This window comes from Scomber scombrus, chromosome 13 (assembly GCF_963691925.1).
Source record: "Scomber scombrus chromosome 13, fScoSco1.1, whole genome shotgun sequence".
Taxonomy (NCBI): domain Eukaryota; kingdom Metazoa; phylum Chordata; class Actinopteri; order Scombriformes; family Scombridae; genus Scomber; species Scomber scombrus.
The window spans coordinates 17,248,637-17,273,050 of NC_084982.1; the positions used below are offsets into that span (position 1 = coordinate 17,248,637).

A 24,414-nucleotide genomic window follows, 5' to 3' on the forward strand; every position below is an offset into this window, starting at 1 on the left:
GCACAGGCCCATAACAAATACGCTCTCCTAAGGACACACCCTTACAATTCAGTCATGTATGTTTGGCCATCACTGTACATAAGAATTTGCTCTGCCACACTTGGAGCAGTTCCTGCCCTTGTTTCCAGCATGCAGTATTTCACCATTTACACCATTTAACATTTACTCTAGGTTTTTTTTTTTTTTTTTTTTAAACTTTTTTGACAATATGCATTCAGTCATTACCAGTAAATAAATGTAAACTTAAACTGGGTTTTTTACCTAAATAGAGAACACTGAAGTCATCAGTTGTGAACTACCAAGAGTAAAAATTTGGAAATCCAGATGACATTTCCACATTAGTTTTTGCTTGTGGCACAGAGTTTTTTTATTATGTGGTTACTCAGTCACATAGATTAGAATATATTTCTTTGTGACTAATGACATAATATTAAAACATTGTTTACCTATTTTAATGGCATCTGATTGCATTTTTGCCTATTCACATCAACCCTTTTACTGGACATGACGACATGATTACCTCAAATGATCAATCAACATCAATAGATGGTTTCCCACCAACACCAAGCCAACGCCAATTTGTTTGGCTTTTGTGCCAAACATTCCAGTTTTCTTGGAATAATGATAAAATTATGTTAAGTCCATTGACAAGCTTATCAAATTTCCAAGATGCCCATCTTGCTGATACACAGTAAGGTTTCTATTTACTTTAACTCTCTGAGTGTGGTGTTGCCTTTCCACCTGAATACTGTAATCTGCTGTCTAGTGTGTGTGTGTGTATTTCGAGCAAGTTTTTGTGAGGCTTGTCTTTGTCTTGACGACATGATTGTTTGCTTTATTCATTGGTCATTATCTAACAGATGATGTACATTGACCAAAAAGTACACATCGCCTTTTTTTTCTTTCTCTCTGAACCCTTCTCTATTGTTGGATTCTTTTGTCTTACTCGATGTGCCACCATGTGATTAATGTAAATAATTCAGCCTGATGATTGTGTTTATTTCATGTAGCAGACAGATAGAAAATATCTATAAAAATGTATTTTTGACTTGAATAAATTTGTGATGTGACGCAGCAAAGAATAGAAAATCCTTGAGTGCTCATTTTCAAAACCAAGGTCTAGTAAAGTGGGCAGACTAAAAGTGCAAAAAATGATAAAATGGCACATTAAAACAGGTTCTTCTGTCCCAAATATTCTATATAATAATATGAAATCAATGTATAATTCAAGCACTGCATCATAGTTGAAGTCAAATTAACTGTTGGCATTTTCTTTTCTTTTGTTATGAACCGTGAAGTGTCCTTTCCAAAAGATAAACTGCCACGGACTGATACAGAGTAGTCAGCAGGAAATGCTTTATTTTCCCTGCTTTACACAGTATGCTACATACAATTTTAATGTTTTCCATTTGAATTTCCACTTCGCAGTGATCATGGTTGTTTTTTTGCCCTTCATACAATATTTTCCACTAGTGTAATTGGTTTCACAACACAAAATTAGTTGAAATTCAGCAGAAATATGTTTTTTTTTAATGCAGAGATGATTAAAGCTATTTCCTCGAGTTTTAAAATACAAAGTTTCCAGTTTTTCACTCCAGAAGGAGCTATGTACACTCATTCACACACATACATATAAAATACACATTTTAATTTTTTAAGTGTCATTCAGCAGGTAGAAGCCATGGTGGGCAGTGAGAGACAAGTGCATCATGGGGAATTGACCTTTGACCTGTAAAAATAGATGCACAAGGACATGTTACTCCTAAGTAATAGTAACAGGTATCTGATTCATCATGCATCATCTGAGCTACATTGCGCTTAAAGGAATGACTGAACAACTTTCTGGGTGCTGCAGGTTCACTCTGTTTCTTTACCTCAGGGTGGGGCTAGGGCACAGAGCAGCATGAGCCAATCAGGTTAGCTTGTGAAGGCCTCGAAGTCTGAGTCTGAAACAGGAAGCAGGAAGTGTAAGACAAAACCACAAATTCCAACTTAATTGTCCATAATGTGGTATGACATATGGAGACCAAACACCTCTTACATGTGAAGTTGTCACAAATTTTCAAAATAATGTTATATGTCTTTGCTATGTCTGCTGACAAGAGCAAATAACATAACAATGCAAGACAGGCATTATTAGGTGATACCAGCACGTCGTTAGATCAAAATTAAACTTTAAGCAGAAGAGATTGGCGTTTTATAGCAACCTGTGAGATAGGACAATATCCTCTTACCATTTTAAATGTGTGAATTGTGCATACAGTAATAGATCCTAGCCAATCAGTCTGCATAAAACAGAAATCTGCATGGCAATTTCTCATAATTCTTAGTGGAAAAATTAAAGGAAAGCAACCCCCCCTCCAAAAAAAAAACAACAACCATGAAACAGTCTCACATGAAAGGTTTAGCAGATTACATTATTTTCAAAGCCATAAGGACTGGAAAGGGTGCAGAGGCAGAGCTGAGCAGAGAGATAAGAGGTACAGATGAGAAACATACATGCTTGTATCTATTTAAATACAATGCCACACACGGCCAGTTTTAATATAAATGGTCCGTATGGACAGGACTTGAGTGCATAGATGGGGAAACACTGATTATGATGAGTGAAATCAAATGTAAACAAATGTTCTCAAACTTTGTTGGGGATCACTGTTGTTAAAAAAAAATATTACATGCATTATTTTTGCTGTCATTATTATTAATAGTAGAGGTAATAGTTTAGTAGGAAATTTGTAGAACTTAGTGTAAAATTCAAAGCAGTAACTGCCACATTAAAAAAAAAAAAATCAAATATTCCAACTCCTCTTTTTGCCTCAATCTTTATTAATTATTTCCTTTCTTAACAATCTGTAATAAAAAAAGAACAAAAACACAGGGCAATTCAATGTAGTACAAATAATACAGGCTGATATAAATTTACTGTTTATGAGTAACCATCTGCCTCTTTCTCTCTTCCTCTCTGTTCCCCATCCACACTCAGCAAATAACAGTTTGAAGAGGATAAATGAAAAACAACTTTTGAATAAACAGAGCAAAATCTATGTTCTCACAGCCATGCCCGCAATTCTGCCAGTGATGAGTGTCAACCTTTAAATGTAAAAGAAAAATTCATGCTGTGAAAAATGTATAAAGCACTCATGAAAAATATATGACAACCAAATAGTGCTCTATCAGCTTTGTAAAATCAGGACAGGAAAAGGGACACTGCCTGTAATAAGACACTTAAAATAGGCATGTTTTTGAACAGTAGTAAAAAAAAAACATTACTTGCAGTGAATATTTTTAATAGGCCTTTCTATTACTTTCAGCCTTATTTCATACATTTAAAACAGTTTTTCAGTTAGAGCAGTGTTCATCTATGAATGTGTGCATGTGCAGCTGACAGTAAGAGTTAGCCTGATAATCAGACTGAATTGTGTTTACGTTTCACATTTCAGCGTTCACATCACTGAGAAAACTGGAAATGAGGGCTGTGACTCTGAGGTCTGGAGCCAGGCAATTTTGGCTTTTATTAGTACCAAAGTAACCCTAAAATCAAACACTCAACATCTCACTCCTTCCTTCTGCCCACATAACAACATACAGTGCGGGTAAACGAGCAGCTCTTGTGCTCTGCACTTTTCTTTTTGTTTTTTGAGTATGCTCCAGTGCAAATGTGGGGACATACTGGCAAACAAATAAAATACTGCAAATTTAGTAAAATACAAAACCCATCTCAGCTGCAGCTGACATGGACAATGACTGTAAACTGGAAAAAACACATCACAATTCGAAACCAAAACATAGCCTATGTATTCTCATCGACTCTTATAGATATGTCCTTCATTTTGGCAGCACTTATCTTAACTAGTAGCCTAGAGGGAATCAGCGCAGGGACGTTTATGGAGTTTCCCTATAGTACAAACAGTCTACATTATTTTGCACACAGAAGCAGCTTCACTGAAGCAGGTGGGTTTTTTTTTTTTTTAACAAGAGCACTTCATAAACACATGCTGTTAGAAGGAAAATGCAGCTATAATACCTCCCCTACTCTGTCCACATAGAATTAAACAAGTATTATTTGGGTGATGAAACTCATAATTTTACTTAATTTAATTTAATCACTCACTCACCTCAGATCTGAGTGAATACTTGACAACACTCACTATCACAAAATGTAGACTTTGTCAATTTTCTCTTTGGGAGCCAAAAAAGCTTCTGTCATGGACTCATGGGTTTAGGACTCTTTGTATTTTGTTCTCTTGATTTCCAGTGTTGTATTTCTGTTCAGTCATTTGGTTTTGCGTGTTTATATTTGGATTGTTTTGATTTTCAGTTTACTGTTTCACTTCTGTGTTCCTGCACTCCTCCCCAGGCCATTTTTCCCTCCACACCTGCCCTGCATCTGCTTCATTAGCCCTGCCTTGCCCTTAGTGTTTTTCCCCAGACTTCACACCTGTCATGTATCAGTCTTGTCAGCCCTGGCCTGTCACCAGTGTCCTCCCAGCCTGCACTTGTGTCTTGTAACCTGTTCCCCATTCCCTAGTTAGTTCTGTTTGTATTTAAATCTTGATTTTCTGTTAAGTCTTTGCTGGATTCTTTGTCAATTCTTGTTTTTGTCTGTTCTTGTCAGTTCAGTTTCCTTTAGCCCTGCCTTCGGTCTCTTGCATTTGGTTCCATCTGCTCTGCTTTCTGTGACAGCTTCATGTCGCTGATCACATGCATTTGCTTAGTAATTTGTTTTTTTTTCTGACTTGGCACATTTGCAGTGACGATGTAAACATGTAGTTTTGACATGCAAAGGCACTAAAAGGATCAAAATATAAAACATTTATATCATGATATGCGCAACTGGGGTTTACATTCAGTCGTAAATCTGTGCACATTGGTTTGCACTGTGCTTTACCTGTACAAAATATTTATTTAAAGCATCATTAAGAGTTTTCTGAAAATACTTCATCCTAAATCTGATTACCTACAGTAGTTTGGATTAAGGATTTTTCTGTTTAAGACATTCAAATTAATGAATTGAGTCTCACTAGCAGCCTGACTGTTCAAGCTATACAACAGTGTAAAAGCCGGGCTGCAATTCTGACAGAGGCTTGTATGTGTTAACAAATTACTGTATTTACAAAGTAGACTGTTCCCAAATACATATTCGAGAAATCACTATCAGTTGATGAGTAAACACTATTTTTCAAATCAAACTAGTTTGAGTTTACTAGAGAAAGTTCTGTGGTCTGCTTTAGATCCATTGTTTGAGGCTGGGCTGAGTGTGACACAGTTCTGATACAATCCTTTTGCCAGAGAGACTGAATGAGAAATTTCTATGGCACGGTCCCAAATGACCCAAACACACAAAGTAGCACACAGAAAACCATGCATGAGTACACACACACACACATACACACACACACACACACACACACACACACACACACACACACACACACATCACTCTCCCTTATTGGGATTTCAATCATTTAGCCACATCTAAATCCCTCTTAATCCCTCTCCTTTATGTCTACATTAATATTTGGTATATCCATATACATTGAAAAACAATCCTCTGTATTTCTTTGCATGCACAAAAACAAAACAGTGTTAATGCTTGGCTGGATTGGTAGAATATGTGGAAATGTCTGCGTTGGCAATTGACAAAGAAAAGCAGCAAGATACCACAAAACTTTTCAAAGCTGACTCACTGTCCCATTTTGAGGTGTTAAATCTACACAAAAGCCTGGTGATCAGTCGAGGCACTGCCTCAAATTAAGAGTCTGGCAATCACATTATATTAGACATCAGAGCCTTGCTGCTGGCAAAACACTGAGGTAAGTATAAAGAATAAGGCAATCCAAACAAACCCCCACACACAAGCTGCATTAGCACACAATGCACCCACACTTATTTTTCTTCTTTCCACTGCCTTCTCTACTTTTTATGGCAGAGTCAACCTCTTTACTGCACTGGCTTTGTGGTGTAGTACTGGCAGTTGTGGGTGACTCAGAAGACAAGCATGGCTCTCTGGTTCCCTCTTCCTCCTTTTCCCACTTTGCTCCAGGCCCTGGGCCCTTTTTAAACTGCTTCACTTCCTCTTTCTCCTCTTTAAAAACCTTTTCATTGCCATTTGTATTTGTATTTTTGGTCTTAACAACCTTTTTGTTAATCTTGACTTTGACCCCGCCCATAGCACCTGATATGGCGTCGGTAACAGCTGCTCTCTGCTGGGCATCCAATTCTGACAGGCTGTATGCCAAAGCCATCTGCAGATCTTCATCATCTTCATCATCATCACTGCTTCCAGTAACTCCTCCTAAGTCGTAGCAGGGTGCGGAGCTAAATGACCGATATGTGCCTGGGCTGGGGCGAGATTTGTCAGACTCAACAGATGATTTGTTATGGACTTGAGGCTTCTGAGGTGATTGATGGGGCTGTCCCTCTCGTCGGCTCAACTCCAGCGCGAGGGCCATTTCATCCTCCACACCTGGGAACAATACAACACGTATATGTACACGTATGTGCAAAAGCAACATGAATTCACATCTACATCTTGACATACTATAAGCTTATCACCATACACCATATCACCTTTTTAAACCCAGACTTCAAGCTGTTCATAAGCAAATGTAGTTCCTGTTAGCTCTCTTGCTCCATATTGGTAGTATTAGTATTAGTTTTGTCAACCAGTTTAAGTGAATTTGTTGGATTTTGCTGTTTGACTCAGAGCTTTGGAAGCATGAAGCCATGTTGAAATTTTGTGACAAAATCATAGTACACAGTACAAAATGATTTGTTGTTAAACTTTACAATCACACTATTCAGTGTGCAGTGTGTGAGCTTACCATTAATTAGGACACTCTTTAACACCCCATCCTCCTCAATCTCTGTTCTTTCCTGCCCATTCTCCTTTATCCTGTGAGAAAGACAAATACACAGATAAATGTCATATTATAACCCTCCATTTTTTTTGTGTTTGTGTCTGTGTGTCACTGTGTCAAACACTTTTGAAAATGCACTGCATAAAAGAACTTAAAGGTGCAGTGTGTAGAATTTAGCAGCATCTAGATAAACTGACTCTGGAAAAAAGGGAATATAATTTTCATAAACATGATTTAATTAGTGTATAATCATGTTTTAGTAACCTTAGAATTAAGCTTTTATATCTACATGGGGAGTTCCACTTTTACAATAATCACAGCACTATTACCAATGTAGGTGATATCAGACAAATAAATAACAATAATAATAATAATAATAACAAATAAAACCATAGCTGGGAAAGACATGACATACTTCTTAGTGATGGTGCGTTTGCCATTTACAATACGAGTAGAGGTAGAAACCGATTTGAAGTTGCCCATCCCTCCACCCATGTTTTCCATCCCATGCAGACCACCGAGGGAAGAAAAGGAGGTAAAATCAGCTGGAGAAGGACAGATGATCAGATAGAAGAAATACGAGAAGACATTCTGATCATTACTTTGTAAAGATAACACTACTTTCTCTCTACAACAAAAATAAGGTTCAGATGTAATGAATAGTCAGACAAATATTTAAACACAGTTCCTTTTTTCCTTTCAAGAATTACATAACTGGAACAGATGGAAACACGAGGCAGTTTTTTTTCAGACCATTGCTTTTAACATTGTGCCCACAGTGTGATATTCCATTATATCAAATTACACAGCTAAAGGATAATGTATTCAACATGCAACATTTTTGATACAGTATGTAACTGTTTACCTCCAGCTGAAGGAAAAGAGAAAAACCGACTAGGGCCGAGGCGAGAAGACGAGCCTGCAAATGATGAGAAGTCATCTGAATGAAAGAGAAAGACAAATACTTTAGTCCAGTTCACTTCAGTTCAGAGCTTTATTGTCCCTCAAGGGGAACATTGATTTGCAGTGACAGTACAAAAAACAACCAACACAACAATAATAAATTAAAAAACAGTGACATAGAATATAATCGCAGCATACAGCACAACCAAACTTGATAAGAAACAATCACGATCAGAGTAGAAAGTAGAATAAATCATTTTTGCCTGTAACTGTTAGGTAAGATATGTGTTTTATTTACTAAAGGTTTGACTACAAGTAGGGGGATGTTTTCTTTCAAGGAACTATGTGTAACTTGTCTGCAAGAAAATTGTAAAGAAAAATGCAATGATTTTTTAAGCAAGTCAATAACAGTTGACGGAAATTTAAATGGTCTTATTTATTGTAACTGACTGAATGTAAGAGAGAGAAGGAGAACATCATATACAGTGTTAAACCAACCTAATGTAAATGTCAAACACGACTTACCAAAGAAGCTAGCAAAGGGATCCTGGCCAGCAAAAAACTCTTTGAACACCTCGTCTGGGCTGCGGAATGTGAAGGTGAATCCTGGGAAATCTGAATGAAAGTCTGAGCTGGAGCTGGAACCTGGAAAAATGAAGGTGTTGGAGTCTGTTTAAACAAGGAAGTGTGAGTAAACATACCAAGTGAGTGTGAGTGAGAAGGTGCAGGGAAGTGGGAAAGAGGAGAGAAATGCGTGGAAAGGAATGAGGAGAGGAGAGGAAGCAGTGAGAGTAAAGGAAGGGAAAAGGAAAGGAGAAATGACAAGAAATGAAGAGGGGATAGGGAAAATAAGTCCAGTATGGGGAGAAAAGAATAATCATGGCCAAAGAAAGAATGACAAGTTAAAAACAAAAAGAAGGAAAAGAAGGTTTTTCTAAACCAGTATGGATGAAACACTTAAACAGAACTGCAGCAAACCCTTTTTATTTACCTCTGTGTCGCATTCTGTCATTTCCAAATCTGTTGTATTCATCACGTTTACTCTCTGTAGAGGAGAAAGTATAATTTGAGCATGAGCATGAGCATCATTATGCCTCTACTTCTTATACACACCCAACACACTCATTATTTACGGGTTCTGTGACTGACCGTAGTTCCTCTCTGAAAAGCTTGACATCATCACAGAGATTCATACTGATGACTCAGCATCAATACAGAGCATCACCACAGTCACATGTAAACCCCTAGCCATCTCATAAATATACACACACACACACACACACACACACACGTGTACAGGATACACTGTATGTACGTATATCGGCATGCACACCGTCATAACTTACTGTCAGATAGGACTTCATAGGCCTCAGCCAGTTCTTTGAACTTTTTTTCTGCTTCTTCCTTGTTGTCTGGATTTTTGTCTGGATGCCATTTTAGGGCCAGTTTCCTATACCTGAAGATACAACACACACAGAGACACACAAATTGACACATATATAAAACCAAGCACATAAAAAAGACATGCACTTATACATACTCATATTATAGGTCTGTTGTTTAAAAATAATGCACTATGCAGAGCCATGGAAGAAAAAGCAGTCCATATTATATTAGAAAGTATGAGGAAGAATGAGGAAAAATGAGTATGCTTCAATTTTCTTTGTTATTTTCTGGAGATACTTGTACAATACGTGTTCTCACTGAGGAGAATGTTTTTTAAAGTCAAATGTGTCAATAGTTCATCAAATCCAGACACATCAAACTTAAAAACTGCTCGAATGACCCTGCAATTTAAAGTAAGAGGTTCATACACTTCAAATATGTTTTCAGAAATGTTCTACTTAATGACTATTGCTTTATAGTTCATAACTTTGTGTTAAGAGCCCCCAGGATACTCACGCCTTCTTGATGTCTTCCTGAGAGGCTGTTCTGGACACTCCCAGGACGTTATAATAATCCACCATGTCTCCTTCTGTCACCCCTCACTATGCCACTCCTGAAAGGAAAATACAACAGAGTTTTTGAGATCTCAGTCTCAAGTAGGAGAGGAGCAGGAGTCTAGTGCACCTAATTTTGTATAGTAGCCTAATGATGAAAAATTTAAATCAGTCACACCAAACATACCACGGTTCATACTGTGAATATGTAGTTTCAAAGACACATTGTTGTATTTTTTCTAGGTTGTGAGTAAAATCATTAACAATAATATAAAATCAGTCTTCACACCACCAAGGTGAACTGGTTTAGTCTTGACTCTTGGTTGACACTTCTGGAGGATGGTAATTGATTGGATGATTTATAAGTGTGTTGTTCTATTTGTGTGATATAGGATTTGTGCAGTTTACTTTTATATTATTAGCATTATGTTATAATTCATAATAATTAAAACAACTTACTCATATGTATATACAACAATTGTTTCTGTATTACATCATTTTCTGTATTCATGATTGTATATAATTGTGGTATATATAGTTGTCATTTCTATCTATCTATCTATATACACGGTAAAGTTGGAATAACATTTTTTTTTACCTCTTTCCATGAAATGATTGTGACAATGTGATTTATTCTTGATAGATAAAGTGTATATATTCTCAATATTGTATTGATCGATCTCATTATACCTGGTCAAAGGTGATTACTAATGTGTATAAATAGAAAACAAAAAGAGGAATGTGTCTGAAAACAAAATTATTCCAACTTTATGGGCGACCGTGTATATGGTGGGCACTGAAGGGGAGTTCACCCAGGGCGCCTTAGAAGCTAGAACCGCCACAGATCCAATTAGTTGATTAATCCTTTCAATAATCAGTGACTAGTCGATTATCAAAATAGTCGTTAGTTGCAGCCCTACTACACTTAACTCTTGGACACAAACACCACATTTATCAAATTGATGTCCCTGATAACCAAAGGTTAAAAACCTTGGCATCCGCAAATATTCTTTAGAGTCCAAAAGGGGAAAATAACAGCTCAGTGCTAATGATTTACTTATTTTGCCTTTTCTGTCACTCTCAATTTAGTTTTGTTAATTTCTATTCAAGGGTCCCAGTTAGAACATGACAGTGTGACAGTGAGCCAACATGCACAATACCAGGACCATGAAACTGAAGCAGTTAAATGTAATCCAGCCAATATTCATTTAACTGTTACACCTGTGTTTTCCCTGTAAGTCACAATGTCTTCTGTGAAAATTTGTGTTACTACATGTTTAATGCCATCATGTAATAGAACTTTTTCACAGGCTTTGACACGCTATGACTTGTCAAAGCAGCAGACAGCTAATGGTGAATTTAATAATAATAACAATAATAACATTAATGATGTCTGTATTCCATTTACCTGCTTTGGTTTCAGGGTCTTGGTATTGCACATGCTAACTCAATGACATGGCTAACTGGGATAGTAAATGAAATGGAGCCATTGTTGATGTTATTGTGCTTTTACTGCTTTCACAAGTCAAAATGTTTGCAACATAGCTATGTCCAACTTTAACCTGAGCTGAGAGCTGACCAGCCATACAAATTGTAAACACCTGTGTGATGGGTGTGCAGGTCCTATATAAAGGAAGACTCCCCTTTAATGATTGTACTGCATATTTGACATATGTCATCTTTTTGAGATGGGGAACCAAAGGAGTAACAACAAGAATGAGTAGAAATACGGAGGGGAAGAACAAGTTAGGGAACCTTGATTTAAGCAAGAATTATCAGCATAATAAGCATCATCAGACTGAGTCATATCTCACATACAATCAGTACAACACCACTATTTATTTAGACTTGAATTAATATCTTAATGTGAGTGTCAAAACTGCGGCCATAACATTAGGTAGGGGATAAAGTTGATTCTAACCGTCATGACTAGCACTTTTACATTTATCTAGGAAAAGATAAGTGATACATCTGAGATACATGCATGAAGAGGCTCATTACAATACTCAGATAAAAAGATAACAATGTTCCTTAAACTCCATTTGATAATGGTCATTATGACATTCCTTCAGTTCACAATCACATCAGCTAAATTAGTGGTTATAATTCTAAAATGGTTCTGATAACTAAAAACGTTGGGTTACCTTACACACTTTTACTACAGAGTTGAAAAGAACAATTGATTTAACTCACTAATGTACTGTGAATGAAACCAAATGTAGACTGGAGGATAAACATTTAAATCTAACAAGCTCATTTCCCCCCCACTGTATTTCTATCATATTCTTAATGTATTTATGGGTTTTCTGCAACAACAAAAAAACTGGGAGTGGAATCGATCCTGGTGAGTAATATTGCTTTTGAAATATATTATAAGACCTCAGTAGCTCCATTATACCCACAGCCACAGTCACAGTCAGCATGCCAATCTCATTAGTGGACTGCAACAGTTTAGGGAGCTGAGGGGGATTTCCAAACTGAGGTGAAATAACTAAACTTAACTTCATATGCCCCCTCCGGGAACAGCAATGCGCTCACAGTTGTATTATTACGATGTTATTTCTAGCTCCATCTGACACAACTGCTGCTGACATGACAGTAGGCCCATACAAACTTACACACATAGGCATGTAGCTTGGAGGCGCGCACTGGTGCTGTATTCAAGAACTTTCCAAGGGTAAAATAGTTTGAATTTCGATGACAAATACGTCCTAATATTACAACGTTGGACATCTACATACTACTTGAGTGGCCTGTGCTGGACGTACCTGAGCCTCTTGTGTAAACAGTGAGCAGTTTAGCCGTCTGTCCACCGTTTTAGTTGCCACAGTAATAGCGGCACTTTCAGGAATGCGCTCCCCCTTCTCTTCGGGACTGCCACACGGACAGCCTCCTCCTGCTCCACCGCCCCGACAGATACACTCTCTGAACAACAACACCAATCTCACTGCAGCGTACCGGTGAGCCTGTGCGGTCTACTCCACTCTCTCTACTCTTCCCCGACCGGGCAAGCTGAAGGCCCTGTGTGTCTTGGCTGTGTGCGGCTGCGTCAGTATCAGCTGAGAGAGAAAATAGAGCGTCTAGATGTAGAACATGCCAGCGTTTGAAAACGTCACCAGACCCGCCCAGCTGCTGCCCTATGATAATGGGGTTCAACCATTAAAACCAGTAACTTATTATGCTAGTAAGTTACAGATGTCTACATAAAGCCAACTATTCAGGTAATTTTATGAACCAAATTATTAGATCTGTAGCCTTCAAGTAATTTCGATTCAAAACCATAGGCCTACCAATGTTAACTATGTTGGGGAACTGGGAACTGGGGAGCTCAGGACTCGGAGGTTTCCCCCCCTCATTTTTAAACATTTACATGTTACTACAAAATGTTGTTTTTAATTCTTTTAAATCAATAATTTTGTATAGTCCTATATATAAGTAAATCATGGTGTGGTTTATTTGGAACACACATGAGCTTAAATGGTGTCACAGTACAATTAGGCCCATGCCAGACTTTTGACTTTTTTCATAAAATATCTTTATTTTATATACCAAAATCTACATGAATTAATGAATAGGCTACATTTTGAAATGAGAGATAAATCTTGCTTTATAAGAAATGTTCTCCTGTATAGGCTACATCATGTCAGTATCCATGAAAAACACCTGAACTTAGATTTTGGTGGGCTTAATGCATACACTTACCCCAACAGCTGAAAACATTCGTTAGAAAATTAGAATATTAATCAAAAAATAATCAAATGTAATACATTAATTTACTTTTATTAAGTAATTGAAATGATTACATTACTTATTACATTTTAAGTAGGGTAACTAGAAATCAGTAACCTATTACATTTCCAAAGTAACCTTCCAGACCCTGCTCCTATAATCTTGCATGAAATACTGTGGAAACACTAATTTTTAGTAAGTAGTCTCTTCTTTCATAGGCTATTGTATTCTGCTGGATATATTAAAGGTGAAAGCTACACTTTTACGCCATTATTTGGTGCCATAGCAAACTTTGGGTCTAAAACGTTGCCCTTTTTCGAATTTGATGACCTGATTGTTTTACGTTGAGGCACCCAACATTAGACCCTTATGAAATAGTTGGCCCCACCTGAAAGAGCTACATGAGAATGCTCCTTACACATTTATCTTTATAGGAGTTATAATTCACACAGTGTTCATTGCATATGCTTTCTTGACACTAACACATCTGTACTTCTAAGCATATGATTTTAAATAAAATAAAAGATTTTTACTTAAAATTGAGTATTTTACTGATTTGTGTATTTCTTTCACCAGCGAGTATATTCCATAAAGCCATGCTTTAGCTGAGTCCCTATACACTAATTATTAAGAATACAGTTCTTAGTACACCTTAGTTTACCATACAGAAAATAATCAGAAAGTTACAATAGATTGTCATTACTGGAGTTAGTAGTCAGGATCATATTATGATAAGTTAATTGTTAAATATTGGGGTCATTCATGTGAAATGCTACTGAATCATATTCATAACTAATTCATGACTGAGCAGCTCTCACAACTTCACTTGCTGCCCGTTGCTCCCATCTGGTGGCCGAGGGAAGCGACTGCACAAAGTCTGGCCCAACCCACTATATTTTTATGTCTGCAAATAGCGACATTGCACAAAGAAAGCAGGAAATTGGCTTTGGCAGGGGGACAGGAATTTCCTTTGTAAAAGCTGCACGCAAACAAACCTGAAATCCTGCAAAACGTTGTATTGTAGGAAAATCCCACCCATGAATAGCAAAACAAAATGCAGTGTTTATTACATGCATTTGTATGTACTGAATAATACTGTTGATGTTATTTTGTCCAAGTATTTTCTTATTCTTGTAAATCACACCACAGTGATAATGTTTCTGAATGTCTAGTATTTTAGGCTAGAACTATGTTTGGCATTTAATAAATTACTCTAAAAATAATAAGCCATATAGCCAATAATAACCACAAGTTCACTTAAAATATTGTGATGAGAACTTTTATTAAGACTGACATCACAGCCACAGGTTATCAGAATGTTGGGAATGTATTACGTTCATGATAACTCTTGGAATGTGTGATGGCAAAGCCTGGATGGTGTTTGGCTCATCAATACTCCTCTCCTTCTTCATCCTCCTCTCCCATGCTGTCAGTGCCAACTTCTTCATAATCCTTCTCTAGGGCAGCCATGTCTTCTCTGGCCTCTGAGAACTCTCCCTCCTCCATACCCTCCCCAACATACCAGTGGACAAAGGCCCTCTTGGCATACATGAGGTCAAACTTGTGGTCGAGACGAGCCCAGGCCTCAGCGATGGCTGTGGTGTTGCTCAGCATACACACAGCCCTCTGAACCTTGGCCAGATCTCCTCCAGGAACCACCGTTGGAGGCTGGTAGTTGATACCCACCTTGAAGCCTGTGGGACACCAGTCCACAAACTGGATGGTGCGTTTGGTCTTGATGGCTGCAATAGCAGAGTTGACATCTTTGGGCACTACATCACCACGATACAGCAGACAGCAGGCCATGTATTTGCCATGACGAGGATCACACTTCACCATCTGGTTAGCTGGCTCAAAGCAGGCGTTGGTGATGTCAGCAACAGACAATTGCTCATGGTAGGCTTTCTCAGCAGAGATGACAGGTGCATAGGTGGCCAGAGGGAAGTGGATACGAGGGTAGGGCACCAAGTTGGTCTGGAACTCTGTCAGGTCAACATTCAGGGCTCCATCAAAGCGAAGTGAAGCTGTGATTGAAGACACAATCTGGCCAATGAGCCTGTTCAGGTTGGTGTAGGTTGGCCTTTCGATATCAAGGTTTCTGCGGCAGATGTCATAGATGGCTTCGTTGTCCACCATGAAGGCACAGTCAGAGTGCTCCAGGGTGGTGTGTGTGGTCAGGATGGAGTTGTAGGGCTCCACCACTGCTGTGGAGACCTGGGGGGCTGGGTAGACGGCAAACTCAAGTTTTGATTTCTTCCCATAATCAACTGAGAGTCTCTCCATTAGCAGGGAGGTGAAACCAGAGCCAGTGCCACCACCAAAGGAGTGGAAGATGAGGAACCCCTGCAGGCCAGTGCACTGATCAGCCTGAAATGGAAATTTGCCTTATTCAAAACCCAACATCAGCAAAATTTCTATAGTAAAAGACATGACACATTAAGTCACATTAAGATCCTCATAACGATTGTGTAAAAACTCACCAGTTTACGAGTCCTGTCCAGAACCAGATCAATAATCTCCTTGCCGATGGTGTAGTGTCCTCGGGCGTAGTTGTTGGCAGCATCCTCCTTTCCTGTAATTAGCTGCTCAGGGTGGAAGAGCTGACGGTAGGTTCCTGTACGCACCTCATCTGTAAAAGAAAAACAGTTGAAGACAATAGTAAGAAAAGGGGAATTATATTTCTATAGATTATATTTGCTTTAATATTGCTCTTGACATGTAGATTATTAATTTTACATTTTCTGAAGTCAAGTGCCAACTTGATTCATGAGTTTGAGGTTTTAGTTGTATTTGTCTGATTGCACAAGTCAAAATCAAAACAAATGATATGGAAGTTATAAAAAAGTTAAATAGTGTGCAAGAAGAGGAAAATTGTCCAAAAGGCTCCTATCCATTACCTGTATGATAATGATATAAGGAAATGTTCACAATGTCCAACATTCTGGACACCGTTTATTTACTGACCGATGACAGTTGGTTCCAGGTCGACAAAGATGGCTCTAGGAACATGCTTCCCTGCCCCTGTTTCACTGAAGAAGGTGTTGAAGGAGTCGTCTCCTCCTCCAATAGTCTTGTCAGAAGGCATCTGACCATCTGGCTGGATACCATGTTCGAGACAGTACAGCTCCCAACAGGCATTGCCCATCTGGGCTCCGGCTTGGCCGACGTGCATAGAAATACACTCACGCTGGAAACAGAGGGGAAACAGGTTGAATAGAGGCAAAGGTGGCTGCTAATATAATATGCAAAAAATGTGAGTCTTGTAACTAGACATATGCATTTACTATCCAAATGCAAAAGGTTACTGTGTATTTTCTATAGATATGCTGCCTGACTAAACTAACTGCTTTGTTAATTGATATAAAAATGGGTAACAGACAGAACATCTAATGTATTTCATCATCAATACTTGCCATGTTGCCTATGTTCTTTTTCTAAACTTAATGTATACATAAAGTATTTGATATGGCATATGCACTGAATTTAGTAAGGAAACTGCTAAATATTCCAGAACAGTGATCTCAAGCTTTATGCGGTACACAGTGCATATGAGCAAAGCAGAGCTAAATGAATGCAACTTTTAGAGTCTCCTGACTGATTTATTGCAGTAGAATCCAGAATATCTGTACAGGAAGTGCAGCAAATGCAGCTCTTAAAGTCTCCCCTGATGCCTATAAGGCCAGTTTTATGGGACATACAAACTAATGCAGTATGGGGCAGACAGGAAGGCACTGCCTCAAGAAGATGGGAAAGCCTTCCCCCACTTCTCCATCCTGTATCTCCTCCCTTTCTTCATCTCCTCCCCTTATGCGTCTCTCTCCTCCCCCCATCCTGTCCAGCTGCATAGTGCTGTGTAACAGTTAGGGCTGTCTCCCTCTCTCCACATCTATCCCAAACCAAAAATTCCTAACAGCTGCAAAATGGCTGCCAACTAACTCATACTGCCTAGCCCAGACCACTCCTCTTTTGTCTGTTCCTTCTATCCATCCCCCCAGTGCCACGATTACCCTGATCACTCCTTGTCAGTTCAGATCTCTGTAATCCTCAATAAATACATTATTAGGATTCTAATGACTTATTTTCCTTTCAGTTAGATATGTTTATATAGCTTTTTGCTGAGCTGAAGTATATTGAACAGGGAGGAAAATGACAAAGCTGTCTAACTTATAAAGTGTCTGTCATTTGACCTAGATTGTTCAAGAGTATAGAAATGACTTGGAAGAGTATTGCAGTCATATGTAACAATCCCAGTACATAGCTCTCCCTGAATTCTCAGACATGCCCTAAAAAAAGTTTATCAATAGAAATTCTGCTCACAGCTACTGTCTCCTAATACAATAAAGCTGCTTTTGTATCAGTAGCCTTAAACTGCACAGAAGAGATCTTATAGGTATTAAAGAGGCCTAGCTGTGTAATCCATCTAGTGCTAACAAACAGAGACAAAGGGAGGCTGAGAGAGAGACAGAGTGGAAATTTTAAGGCTACGTCATCAGCCGAGCAGTTACTCACCATGTTGTCTGCTTGTCCTTTGACTGACGTTGAGGATTCAGATACAAGGCAGAAATGCGGAGGAGAGGGAGAGCCAGTGTTTATATAGGCAAGGATGTGGAGGGGGGCAGGCAGGAAGCTTCAGCAAGCAGCTGCATAGCTCATTGGCGGGAGGATACAGCAGTTTTTAAAAAAAAGAGGGAAGTCCCTAACACTGTCTGTCATGTTATCCACCCCTGCTTGTATCTGCTTTGTCTTTCAGTTTGAGCTTAAATGCTAATGTATGTGTAAAAAAAATAACACCCTTTATTTATCCTAACTATTTTTTACCTAGTTCCTATTTATTTGTGTATGTGTGTGTATTACTTTTTGCAGCAATCTACTTTTCAATGTTCCATAGTTAGTTTAATTCAGTGTTTTTTTCAATCCTTGTCCCGGGGACCCTCTGACATGCATGTTTTATTCTCTGGCTCAACATACCTGATTCAAATTATCAGTTCATCATCAAGCTCTGCAGAAGCCTAATAACAATCCATTCATTTGAATCAAGTATGTTGGTGAAGGGAAACATCTAAAACATGCAGGACAGGGAGTTCCTAACACCAGGACTGAGAAATACTGGTTTAATTACCTATGTAAAATACTACTCAGCAATTTTCCACCTATTTTCATGGCCTGGATTGTCCCATTTTCATCTAAGCTCACATACTTCTAATCATGGCCTGCTCTACTGTATGTATCCCACCCATTTGCTCTCCTCTTGCTGGCAGCAACTCTAACCACATGTGAGGGCCTGCTATACCTGTTTTTCCGATACACACCTATAGTTGCATGCCACTAAAGTGAGTTTAATATTGCTTTACATGTTGTCATAGTTTACTACTTATTTGTAAAGTCATGTAGATTAAATGTGATCAAGTGCTTGAAAAGCATATTTTGGTAAAGGCTATGATGGTCAGCTTGCCTGTTTGCCTTGAGCGTACAGATGTATAATTCTGTGTGCAAGTGTGCAGTGCACATGCTTCATTCTCTGTAGTTCTTGATTAAGGCAATATAACATCTAGAATCCTAATAACCTAATTTTAGAATATTTAGAATTTCTTTCATTGTGTAAAATTTTGGCCTAATATAGTACTAATTTCATCAGTGGTAGGTCTACTCCTCACCCCTTTGGAGTACTAATATTCACTGTTTTGTTAGGTGTGTAATTGTATGATGTTAATCACTGCTAACTGTATATTGTAATTCATATGTTTTATTTAGTTTTTTTGTTTATCATTAATAGAGAACCATATGTGTCACAAGCTGCATAATTTCCTGTTGCTCTACATGTATGTATGCTAGCAATAAATGGAAACATCAGTTCTGCATTCTTATCAGTGTACCATGGTCATACTAAAACTCCTGTGAGCCAGTCAGAGAGATAGACTCTACAACATGCAAAGCATACATGTAGTGATATGAGTGGTTGAGTAAAGGGCCTTTACCAGTATCATGTACAATATCCAACTCCCAACATATAAACATATATAAATTTAACAACTGCACCCACACACGATGGCTTTAAAAAGAAGAAAATGTATTGAGTAAAAGTTCTTTATTTTTGATCATTATGTAAAAGACATGTTTTAATGATGAAGAAAATGCTGGCCATTAAGAGCCCTTTAAAAATGTGGTAAAGGATAGGTTCACTTAAAAAAAAAAAAAAAAGTGTCTAAAGCAAGTCAGGTCCCAATATGATCACTGAAAGAGGTTTTGGTTCAAATTATTCCTCTTTATAATACTGACCATTAAAATATCTCTCCTAATGGCTTTCAATGTAAGTGATGAGGACACAATTCACTCCTTGTTTTGTGCAAATATATATTCAAGTTTAGCTGTACCTTGTATAAGGCTTCAGGCAGCTAAATTAGGCAAATTAAGTGGCTAGCTTCCAAAGTTACAAATGTTTGAGTTACATTAGACAATGTTACCCTGTTAAGATGCAGTGCAGTGGAAGGACAAGATGATAACTTTAGACTCTATCCACTTGATTTGATAATTTTGGATGGCTGAAGACTAATATTAGCTTTAGATAATCTTTTTTCAATATAGTTTTGCACAGAATGAGGACTGTGAGAGTGTTTTGGAAGGGTTATTTTAATTGTTGTTAAGCAAAACCTGTTTCAGTGGTTATATGGGCACTTTTGTTTTGAAGACAATACACTTGAAAAAATGTGAACCTATCCTTTAGGATGACACAAATGACATCAAATGGCATGGTATAATGCAGTGTCTTAGTAGAATAAACTCACTCAGAATATACTCAGAATATTATGTTGACAATCACTGAAATGAAAAAAAGATTTTAAACAAACAAAACTCCCAACAAATCTTAAAGCCAGTTTTCTGCTTTCCCCCTGGTACAGAATTTCAACAGCTTTCTTATGATCACAGAGCTGTGATTCATAAGTAACTGGGATTCTATTGTTGCTTCAGGCCAATGTCTGAGTATGAGCTACATAAACAACACTAGTCAGTTATTTTCTCTCCTGCTCTCACAGTCACAGCTGAATGGCATATAGAAACTGACATAGGAGCCCTTTCATAACTTACATTCCAAATGTGAGAGGATAGAGGGGGGAGGTGCACAAAGAGAGGGTTTGGTCTAAGCTTCCGAGTCTGATACTGCACAAAGAAAATATCTTTTGAGGTTCAAAACAAGATACGTTTGACAACATATCTTTCCTTGGATGCAAATGCAATGTTTTAACACAGTACTAGCCATAACTGAGCCCACTATCTTAAACTAAGATCATGGTTTAAGTCTGTATTGTGAATCCATATTACAGTATGCAGCATATACTTTAAGTTGAACTTATGTGCAACTTATTTCAAGGCATGACTGCAAAGCAATGGTACAAAGTAAATACATTCTGTCCATTCTGAGATTATTGAGATTAGGTTCTTTCTAAACTCTGTCATAGTTTGTTGGTTTGATCATATATTTGATATATATCTGTCTACTACAAAATAAAAAAACACAAAAATGCCAGTCCTAATCAGGAAGTAATATATCTTTAATCTAAACTCAAGTTAATATTCCTCTCCTTCATCTTCCTCACCCATGTTGTCAGTACCCACCTCTTCATAATCCTTCTCCAGGGCAGCCATATCTTCCCTAGCTTCTGCAAACTCTCCCTCCTCCATTCCCTCCCCGACATACCAGTGGACAAAGGCCCTCTTGGCATACATGAGGTCAAACTTGTGGTCGAGACGAGCCCAGGCCTCAGCGATGGCTGTGGTGTTGCTCAGCATACACACAGCCCTCTGAACCTTGGCCAGATCTCCTCCAGGAACCACCGTTGGAGGCTGGTAGTTGATACCCACCTTGAAGCCTGTGGGACACCAGTCCACAAACTGGATGCTGCGTTTGGTCTTGATGGCTGCAATAGCAGAGTTGACATCTTTGGGCACTACATCACCACGATACAGCAGACAGCAGGCCATGTATTTGCCATGACGAGGATCACACTTCACCATCTGGTTAGCTGGCTCAAAGCAGGTGTTGGTGATGTCAGCAACAGACAATTGCTCATGGTAGGCTTTCTCAGCAGAGATGACAGGTGCATAGGTGGCCAGAGGGAAGTGGATACGAGGGTAGGGCACCAAGTTGGTCTGGAACTCTGTCAGGTCAACATTCAGGGCTCCATCAAAGCGAAGTGAAGCTGTGATTGAAGACACAATCTGGCCGATGAGCCTGTTCAGGTTGGTGTAAGTTGGACTTTCGATATCAAGGTTTCTACGGCAGATGTCATAGATGGCTTCATTGTCCACCATGAAGGCACAGTCAGAGTGCTCCAGGGTGGTGTGGGTGGTCAGGATGGAGTTGTAGGGCTCCACCACTGCTGTGGAGACCTGAGGGGCTGGGTAGATGGCAAATTCGAGCTTGGATTTCTTCCCATAATCAACGGAGAGTCTCTCCATAAGCAGGGAGGTGAAACCAGAGCCAGTGCCACCACCAAAGGAGTGGAAGATGAGGAACCCCTGCAGGCCAGTGCACTGATCAGCCTGAACATTTAATAGTCCAATGTTCAATTACTTATTTATTCAAAGAAACAATTTTAATATACTAAAAACAAACATTAAGTGCTCTCAGATATTCTCACCAGTTTACGAGTCCTGTCTAGAACCAGATCAATGATCTCCTTGCCAATGGTGTAGTGTCCTCGGGCGTAGTTGTTGGCAGCATCCTCCTTTCCTGTAATCAGCTGCTCAGGGTGGAAGAGCTGCCGGTAGGTTCCTGTACGCACCTCATCTGGACAACAAAACAAAAAATGTGGATTTACTAAATGAGGTCTCCTTAGATTGACTTGTATTGCACTGCGTTCACATTGAAACAATAGATCTTTGTTCTGGAAATAAAAAGATGCTGAGGATTTTGTATAATGTTAAGATTGAAATACGTCATGATAATAATGCCATCCTCAGAATTTGAAATACTTAAGCATTTATTGTAGAGATTTGAAAGTGATATTGTGGTAATGGTTACACTTTAACAAAGTGTCAGAATAAATGTTAATATAAGGAATTAAATGTATGTAAAATTCAACATCCATCCCAAAGTGTATTCTCTGATGGCACATATAGCTTTGTTAGTAATAAAAACATCACATTTTTGAAAATAGACAATTAGTCTAATGTTTCATTGTTTTTGTTTTTACTGGCACTGACCGATGACAGTAGGTTCCAGGTCAAGAAAGATGGCTCTTGGAACATGCTTCCCTGCTCCTGTTTCGCTGAAGAAGGTGTTGAAGGAGTCATCTCCTCCTCCAATAGTTTTATCAGATGGCATTTGTCCGTCTGGTTGGATACCATGTTCTAGACAGTACAGCTCCCAACATGCATTGCCAATCTGAGCCCCAGCTTGGCCCACATGAATAGAGATGCATTCACGCTGCAGGGAGTGAGCAACACAATTCAGTTGTCATCTGGTTACTTTCTACATTACTGCAACAAAAAGATTCTTAAATCCAGTTATCATCTGTCAGTCATTTATGTAAAAAAACAGATAAAAAATCAGAATCACATTAATCATATATTAAAATCAACTTAATTTATCCATATACAGTGTATTTTACAATTGATAACAAATACAGTTGTATCCACCAAAGGTGGAAGGTTGAGTTAACCATATCTTACCATTGTCAATCTCTCTTCTCCAATGTTCAGGTATCAGTAAGAAGACGTGGTGCTAAAGGCAGCTGCAGTTACTCTGCTCTTATATACCTGCAGCTTAAGGTGAACAGTGATTTGATCTGAGCTGTAATCAGAGAACCTACTGATGAGACCATGATAAGCTCATCCGCTCGACAGACATACACACAATGCCGAAGGAGGTCACCACCCTAATCTTTGTGATAGTCTGTTAGGGCTTTGTACCAATTTGTGTGTGTGAATGTGAGTGTGTGTGAATGCTCACCTAATTTTTCAGAATTGTTTATATCATTGTCACAAGACTTTTCATAAAGATGTATTTGATTATCAAATATATGATTTTGGACGCATTACTCTTTCATAATGAGATGCCCACACAAAATTAATTCTAAAAACTATAAGATGTCACTGAGACAAATGTATATTTCATATTTGACATTTCTAAACACTCAACAGCTGTTCTGAATCACATTGGCACTTTTAGAAAGCAAAATTGTATGCGTAATTCAGGAAATACATCATGTGTGGAACTTTCCCACACTCTTTTCTCAGCTTAAAATGAATTGTTAGTCTTTATAAAGCAATACAATGTATATGAGACCTGCTCCCCATTCTCTGTTGGCTGTTCAACCCCTTGGGAAAGCAGAGAAACTAAATACATGACACCGCCTCAAGCAGTGTCAGTTGACTAAGTGGTTGTAAACAGCATCTGCAGGTGTGATTTAATTATATGAAACATAAAGTGGAAATAGTCCAGAAATTAGCAAATTAAGACCTAAAATTATGGTTACTAAAATCTACCCGAATGTCATTCTCATTTTGCACATATTCCAGAAAGTCATTTACATCAAAAAAGTTTTATCATAGTCACATGAGTTTCAGTTGGGTAGCTGTAAAGTAGCTCCCTGTTTACACTCGCAAATATGCTAAACTGCTGATGCAATACCATGGCTCAAAGGCAGAAAATGCAGCTCTAACACTGAAAACAAACAACTCTCACAACCTGCAGGCATCAACTGTAATATTAGAGTTCAAAACATGTAGGAATGGCTCATGACTGAATACAATCTCTTTTGTGATAAAAAGAAAATTGAGAATATCTATGCTGTCCTCATTTTTTAAAGCATGCTATCTTCACCAAAAACTGAGAATGTCAATCAAATCTGCAAATTAGACTAACTTAGCACTAAGCTAAAATTCTCTGATTATCCTAGAAATAAACCTGAGAAACTTTAAGCCAGGAAGCTGAGAGGGATACCGCAGCTGCACCATTAATCATTTTAATGTCTCTCCTGAGG

The 24,414-nt window shown here is 38.4% G+C and overlaps 3 protein-coding genes across 4 annotated transcripts; all 3 read right to left on the reverse strand.

Moving 5' to 3' along the window:
• Window positions 1-1,501: 1,501 nt before the first annotated feature.
• On the reverse strand, window positions 1,502-12,755 carry dnajb2 (DnaJ heat shock protein family (Hsp40) member B2). 2 transcript variants are annotated; one of them, XM_062431196.1, is made up of 11 exons: window positions 12,472-12,751; window positions 9,666-9,762; window positions 9,110-9,219; window positions 8,755-8,808; window positions 8,289-8,408; window positions 7,726-7,800; window positions 7,276-7,405; window positions 6,825-6,895; window positions 6,176-6,466; window positions 1,875-1,946; window positions 1,502-1,729 (listed from the first exon to the last, which is right to left on the reverse strand). In XM_062431196.1, exons 2-10 carry the CDS (start codon window positions 9,728-9,730, stop codon window positions 1,918-1,920), a joined length of 945 nt encoding a protein of 314 aa, XP_062287180.1. In that variant the 5' UTR covers window positions 9,731-9,762; window positions 12,472-12,751; the 3' UTR covers window positions 1,502-1,729; window positions 1,875-1,917. The 2 variants fall into 2 exon arrangements, with proteins under 2 accessions (XP_062287180.1, XP_062287179.1); XM_062431195.1 differs by lacking the exons at window positions 1,502-1,729; window positions 1,875-1,946 and having other exon boundaries at window positions 2,807-6,466; window positions 12,472-12,755.
• A 1,940-nt stretch (window positions 12,756-14,695) lies between these two features.
• Window positions 14,696-17,977, reverse strand: LOC133992541 (tubulin alpha chain). Its single transcript, XM_062431193.1, has 4 exons — window positions 17,942-17,977; window positions 16,397-16,619; window positions 15,913-16,061; window positions 14,696-15,799 (listed from the first exon to the last, which is right to left on the reverse strand). Exons 1-4 carry the CDS (start codon window positions 17,942-17,944, stop codon window positions 14,822-14,824), a joined length of 1,353 nt encoding a protein of 450 aa, XP_062287177.1. The 5' UTR covers window positions 17,945-17,977; the 3' UTR covers window positions 14,696-14,821.
• Window positions 17,978-20,995: 3,018 nt separating this feature from the next.
• LOC133992543 (tubulin alpha chain-like) lies at window positions 20,996-22,769 on the reverse strand. The gene is made up of 3 exons (XM_062431197.1): window positions 22,634-22,769; window positions 22,069-22,217; window positions 20,996-21,970 (listed from the first exon to the last, which is right to left on the reverse strand). The coding sequence occupies exons 1-3, from the start codon at window positions 22,752-22,754 to the stop codon at window positions 20,996-20,998; spliced, it is 1,245 nt and encodes a 414-aa protein (XP_062287181.1). The 5' UTR covers window positions 22,755-22,769.
• Window positions 22,770-24,414: the final 1,645 nt, after the last annotated feature.

Coding starts and splice junctions, on each gene's coding strand:
- LOC133992541 (XM_062431193.1), bottom strand. Junction 16,062..16,396: donor CCTGGAACCAACTGTCATCG/GTCAGTAAATAA, acceptor TTTCTTTTACAG/ATGAGGTGCGTACAGGAACC. Junction 15,800..15,912: donor TGGACAGGACTCGTAAACTG/GTGAGTTTTTAC, acceptor TTTCCATTTCAG/GCTGATCAGTGCACTGGCCT.
- LOC133992543 (XM_062431197.1), bottom strand. CDS start 22,754: ATGCCATCTGATAAAACTATTGGAGGAGGAGATGACTCCTTCAACACC. Junction 22,218..22,633: donor CCTGGAACCTACTGTCATCG/GTCAGTGCCAGT, acceptor TTTGTTGTCCAG/ATGAGGTGCGTACAGGAACC. Junction 21,971..22,068: donor TAGACAGGACTCGTAAACTG/GTGAGAATATCT, acceptor TTAAATGTTCAG/GCTGATCAGTGCACTGGCCT.
- dnajb2 (XM_062431195.1), bottom strand. CDS start 9,730: ATGGTGGATTATTATAACGTCCTGGGAGTGTCCAGAACAGCCTCTCAG. Junction 9,220..9,665: donor CAGGAAGACATCAAGAAGGC/GTGAGTATCCTG, acceptor TTGTATCTTCAG/GTATAGGAAACTGGCCCTAA. Junction 7,406..7,725: donor CTCTTTTCCTTCAGCTGGAG/GTAAACAGTTAC, acceptor GTCCTTCTCCAG/CTGATTTTACCTCCTTTTCT.